General features: G+C 56.2%; 1 protein-coding gene across 1 annotated transcript in view; it reads right to left on the reverse strand.

Moving 5' to 3' along the window:
• Nucleotides 1-6156, reverse strand: part of LOC104511156 (proprotein convertase subtilisin/kexin type 6-like) — a gene marked incomplete at its 5' end in the record, with an annotated part of 9733 nt that overhangs the window by 442 nt on the left and 3135 nt on the right. Inside the window, 4 exons of the mRNA XM_010153655.1 lie at nucleotides 2883-2971; nucleotides 3594-3670; nucleotides 4199-4342; nucleotides 4981-5091. Coding sequence (XP_010151957.1) covers nucleotides 2883-2971; nucleotides 3594-3670; nucleotides 4199-4342; nucleotides 4981-5091 — 421 coding nt within the window. The remainder of the gene's footprint in view (nucleotides 1-2882; nucleotides 2972-3593; nucleotides 3671-4198; nucleotides 4343-4980; nucleotides 5092-6156) is intronic.

Genomic DNA, 6156 nt, shown 5'->3' on the forward strand with positions numbered 1-6156 from the left:
CCCGGCCTCGCACGCCAGCAAGGCCGGCAGCGGGATACCACGGAGCTGTGCTGGGAAGGTTTCTGTGTTGCCCTCTTCGTGGCAACGATGGGAGGGGAGAGGGGTGAAATTCATTTTCCCTCCATCACAGGGCGGTGGGAGCGGTGCTGCGCTCCCCAGCGGCAAATTCCCCCGACTAAAACCACTTTTTCCCCTCTTATAATTATTTCACTAACTCCGCTCTCCACCTGGAACATCTTGGTGGTTGCTGAATGCTCACAGCCCCCCCGCATGGGGCACGCTGGTGGGACGAAGCTTCTCCCCACGAGTGGGGTTGACCGTGACCATCCCCAAACCCCATCACCGCCCGGCTGGTGCCAACCGTGTCCGTGGGGGAGAGAAGCCCCAGGAGAAGCCCCAGCTGTGGTTTACATGGCTGAAATCAGAGCCAGGACCCCAACCCATGGCAGGATGATGCCACCTTGGATAACCTCACTTCCAGCCGGGAATGCTGGCAGGCACCAGCTGCGGAGGGTTGCAGGCAGAGCGTACCAGCCGCAGCGACTGGCTGGGGGACTGCTGCCCACCCCCAGCTTCCAACTGCTACTCTGCGAGAGTTACAACCCGCTCCATTCCCCACTGCCCTTTTCCTGCTGGATTTCCCCCCTGCTCGGTGGGCAGAGGGTGCCAGGCACCGCAAAGGGCTGCCCAGAAACAGCTCGTGCAGGAAAAGAGATGCTGGAACTTTCAGCATCGTACTTTGCCAGCCGGGGAGAGTCCGGTTTATAAAAATGCATTTCCCCTTCCACATGTATTTTGTCTTAAAGCAAACAAACACAGGCAGATGTCATTCCAGCTGCAGCTGTGCTCTGGACACCAGTCAACTCAAATATCTGTCTTCTACCAGCCAAAACCAAGCTTAGAAATACAACATGAGGGAGCAGAGCAGTTCCCAAAAACTCCCTCTCCTTGTTGCGTTAACAAGAAAACACGAGGAGAAGGGGCTAAAAGCCAAGCCCGGCGTCCGAGCTGCACTCGGGACGGAGTTTTTGTGCTTGCTAAATGTGGGCACATTCATCAGCCAGCCCGATGCCACCCACCCAGGATGCACGGACCCCCCCCGTTACATTCCGGGGAGCAGGAGGGAGCAGAGAAGGATGCTGCAAAATAAATGAGCTTTTTGCCACGCATGCAATACCGGCCTTCGATGCGAGGAGAGGGGAAAGGAGGAGGAGGAATGGCAGGAGCCCGTTTTGTTTCTTGAGCAGCAATGTGTTTTGCCCAGAGCAAATGAAAAAAAACTAAGGACCAGCCAGTAAAATTAGATGGTAGCTCTCCGAGTGTGACAAATAGGCTTCCCCAACAAGTTGTGCTCATTAATCGCCGCTTTATTTGCGTAATCCATCTAAAATCACTCTCACTGCAGCTATAGCGTATTTTCCTCCGCGATCCCAAACTGGATATGGCTACAGACTTTATTTCTCCCCTTCACCTGTTCGCGTCACGGGAAGCCCACGGCCCCTCTGCCAGGCGCCTTGTCTCACTCGAGGCCTCCCCAGCACTGCCACCCCCATGCCGAGGCAAGGCACTCATTAATGGAAGCAAATTAAAATGAGCCCTATAGGTCGTTATTAAGTCAACAAATAATACTGGTCTCCACGGCTGCTGCAGGGAAATGGGCTTGAAAAGGAGCGGGAAGGCAATGGCCTGATCCTGCAGGATGCAAAACTCCCTCAAACCCACCCGGGAGCTTTGCCGTGCTGCTGGGTGACTGGGTGTGTGCTTGGGGCTGGGTTTAGAGGCAAGAAGCCATCCTATGTGTGGGGGACACAGGGCTGGGGACATGCCACCACCCCCCCATTCTCCCTTCCCTGGGGTTATTTCTTCCCTTAGGGGCTTTTCCTGGTGCAGGGACACCGCCCAGAACCCTGCCCCTCTGCACCCCCATGCAGACACAACTCTGACGAAAGCAGCTTCTTGCACAGCCAGGATGAACAAGCCGAGACAAGGATGTAAGCCTTGAACCCACCCATGGGTGCTCAGGTCTGTGCTCCCAGGGGCGACGTGTCCCCACGTGGGTTTGCAGGAGGGGTCACAGCAAAAGCCCCTCTCCCATTCCAGCCCTGCCGGGGCTGTCCCCTCCATGAGGACACAGCTCCAGGCGGTTGTCCCCTACACAGTCCTATCAGCCATGGAGATGGGGTGATGCACTCCCACCCCAAAACCCCCATCTCCCTGGTGGTTGCTGTGCCAGCCTGGGATGGACAGAGCACCCCCGGCTCAAACCAGCCCCCCACAGCCAGCCAGGCTGGTGGAAACGAGCTCTGTGACGCTCATCGCCATCAGGATCCCGTCTGGCAATGAAGATTCCTTTGCCCCCCATGCATCGTGTTATTTGAGTGGCCATACAGAGGTCTCCCCGCCCCATGGAGCCCTGGCCCCCAGCATCCTTGGCTCCTTCCCCACCAGGCTATTTTGGGGGTCTTCCCAGACCCCCCTGCTCCGAGCAGCTCATCTGCAGACATTAATCTCACGAAGGAGTGATTTCAGCTCTGAAGCTAAACCAGCGCCACCAACCAGAGCAAATGAGGCCACCCCAAAAAGGGCAGCTCCCACCAGGAGCAGCTGTGGGCTTCTGGGGACCACATCCTCAATCCACATGCATCCTCACAGTGAGGATGCACCCAAGCAGGTTTGCACCCCAAAATACAAGGCACTGGGGTCCCCTGCACCCCACATCACCCATCATCCCCCAAGCTCCCCACCCCGGGTCTCCCTGCAGCCAGGGCACCAAGGAGGAGGCTCTCTCCCAGCAATATTTTGGGGAAGAGCATCCCACTGCCCACCCCAGGAGCCCCTCAGCACGGCCAGGGTGGCCGCAGTCCCTCGGGCGCCAGCCTCACCTCCGATGCGCGCATTGTAGGCGATGCCCACGATGCAGTACGAGTTGTTTGCTGCTGCCGCCACTTCCCCCGCACAGCGAGTGCCATGCCTGCAAAGAGAAATCCCCCGTGAGCTGGTGTCCTGTGGCGAAGGATCCCCCTGGCCACCCAGCACCCAGAAACTCATCCCAAGGCTGGAGCAGTGGAAGAAAGTGCCCCGAGAGCTGGAGATCCCTTATCCAAAACCCACAGCAAGGGCTGGGGGATGAAGGAAACCAATGCAAAAAGCAATTTACTGTTTGCATCTAAATGCAATTTGCTCTTTGCATTTTGCACCCAAATGCAGCCTGCCCTTTGCACTCCCATTCCCTTTCCACACATGCCACCACACGTCTATCCCGCTTTAACTGAAGCCCAGAAAGTGTGTCCAAGTTTTGACATCTGAGCCACCCAGCCCGACTCATGTGATTTAATCCCCGACCACGGCGAGGAGCCAACCCCCTGTCCCCGCGTATCATTCGAGGGTTCGTTAGCAATTAGCGTGGTCGCCGCGGGCTGGATTTGTGCTAAACGCAACGAGCCCATAACGTAGCGTCCTCTGCAGCGCTGGGGATGGGGAAGGACCACAACAGACCTGGGAGACACCTCTGGGGGGGGAACACCCAAGCCTCAGGGACCCCCACGCACACCAGCCACGCAGACACCGCCTCCGTGGCAATTAGCATCACATACTTATTCTCATTGCTGGCATCGTAGCGCGGAGTTGGGTCATGGTCGTTCCCATTCACGTCATAGCTTGCAAGAGGGTCCTGAAAAGGTGGTGCCACCGTCAGATGTGACTTACCAGCACAGCGTGGGACAGAGCAGCCTCAGCAGCAGCAGCGTCCTGCTTGACCGCACCAAGCCAGGCAGAAAATGCCGTTTTCCCCTTGGTTTCTGACTATTTGCTCAGGATAAATAGTTTTGGGCTGCAGCCCTGTGTGTTTCCCAGGGCAAACATCCCGTTTACCACAGGGAGAGCTCCTGCGAACCCCACCTGGGTCTCTCTGCTGCCCATTCCCTCTGCTGCTGCCGCCGTTTGGGGCTCGAGCTGGGGCTGAGAGGGTTCATGCAGGTTTTTGGCTCTGCCCTGGCGAGCCGGAGGGAGGTGAGCTGCAAAGGGAGTTTCCCTCAAACCCTCTTGTTTAATACACTCATTTCCTTCTTAAAAACATTTCAACCTTTTAAAAAACACCATTTACTTCTAATCTGCCAACGCAGATGTGTTTACACGCTGAAATTCTCCCTACACCGATTCACCGTGCGGACCAGCCCCTGCCCGTCCAGCCCCAGCTCACGTAGTTCTGCAGGAGGTCGGGGTGGTTCCTCTCTATGCCGTCATCGAGGATGGTGACCACCACGTTTTTGCCGGTGTAGCCCCTCTGCCAGGCTGCCAGGACGTTCATCTCCGACCTGCAGCGGCTGCTTTTATCGCCGCAGTGCTACAGGGGGGGAAACACAGCTGCAAAAGGGCTGCAACCCCATTTTGGCCCATCTCAGCGAGCAGCCACGCTGGGAGACCATTTAATCAACCAGAAAATATATTTACATCCCACCCCCTGCCATATAACTCCTCGATTTGTTATAACTTTACTCCACTGATCAAAGCCATCCAGCAGCAGTTAATCCAGGAAACGCTATCTCCCTATTATTCTTTCCCTCTTGCATTTCAAATACTGCGGGCTCTTCGGGTTTGAAGTGCTCATTTCCTTCCTGAGCTTAATTTTCAATGAATTTCCCTGTCAAACACAGATCGATGAAGCAGGCAGGAGAAAAATGGTATTGCACATAGATGCTTGCAGCTCTCGGATGGGTAAAACGCAGCGGCGCTGCTCCCGAGCCTTCGCTGCGCAGTCCACAACGAGGGGCTGATAACGATGGCGAAACACTTCAGACTAGACTCTTACATGTATTAATTCACAATTTTTAAATCCTGCTTTCAAGCATGTTTGCTGATATTAAGGTGTTTCATTTCTGGCCGGGCTGAGCAAAGATTGATGGTGTGTTTGATCAAAAATAAGAACTCCCCCCCCTGTAAAGCAGCGGGTTCATCCTGGGGCAGCGACAGGGAGATACACACCAGGTACCACATGTTGGGCCACACCGGGTCATTGAAGGGCAGGGCATGGGGCTCGCTCCGGACGTGCCTCTTCACCCGCCGCTTCACCTCCTGCTGCTGCAGCCAGTCCACCTGCAAGGAGAGCCGGGGGTCAGCACTGCCCTAGGGGGCACGGAGCCCACCGTCACCCACCCACACGGGATGCGGGATGCAGAAGTGGCGTGAACCGCAGCCCAGACCCACCCCACGCTCCGATAACTCCCCCTCCGCTCCCCCGGCCGGGCTGCTGCGGAGGTAGCAGCTGCGTTTTGGGGGAATAAAGGATGGATGGTCAGACGGGGCAAACTCGGCTCTTTGTGGTCTCCGAGCCAGAGGCCAGATTCCTCTCCCGGCGCGGCAAAACCCCTGAGCCTAAATAACACTGAGGGGAATAAAGGATGGATGGTCAGACGGGGCAAACTCGGCTCTTTGTGGTCTCCGAGCCAGAGGCCAGATTCCTCTCCCGGTGCGGCAAAACCCTTGAGCATAAATAACGCTGCCTCCAAGCGCGTGCCTAAGCCCCCCCGGCTTAACGAAGCACTGAAGCACGCGCTGGAGACGAACCACATATTTCAGTGTTTAGTCAAAGTGTTGGAGAAGACTCAGGTACTTGGCTTAATTTTGGTGCTGATTTTTCCCCCCGGCCGGGAGGCAGCAGCAGCTCAGCCCCGAGACTCCACCACCCAGCTCCAGGGCTGCTCACCCTTTGAGCTCCTGATAAAATAATAAAACTGGGGACTTCATCCAAGCACAACACGCGTTTCCCAAAAATAGGGATGACAACACATGGCCACGGCGGGTCTCGGGGGATGCGGCCAGCTCCGGAGAGGCATTTTTGGCACCAGCTGGGGGCAAGGTGGCCTCGGGGCCGACCGCTCTGACATTTGTTTGCTTTTCAGTGGGACATGACATGCAAAGAGATCAAACAGGAAATGAACCGGAAAAGGCTGGGATTGGGAAACACCGGTGTTTGCCCACGCCGCTGCGACGGGAGCTGCCCGAGATGCCGGTTTGTATCCCACCCCCGGCGAGTGTTTTCCTCCCCAGACTCCTTACTGTCCTTCAGCAGGGAGATGAAACACGGGTTTATTAAAAATAGGTTGTAAAAATAATTTATAGATCAAAGTTTTACATGGGATGGGGGGGTGGGGTGGGGGG

Source organism: Eurypyga helias, unplaced genomic scaffold (genome assembly GCF_000690775.1).
Source record: "Eurypyga helias isolate BGI_N326 unplaced genomic scaffold, ASM69077v1 scaffold22820, whole genome shotgun sequence".
In the NCBI taxonomy this organism is placed as follows: Eukaryota; Metazoa; Chordata; class Aves; order Eurypygiformes; family Eurypygidae; genus Eurypyga; species Eurypyga helias.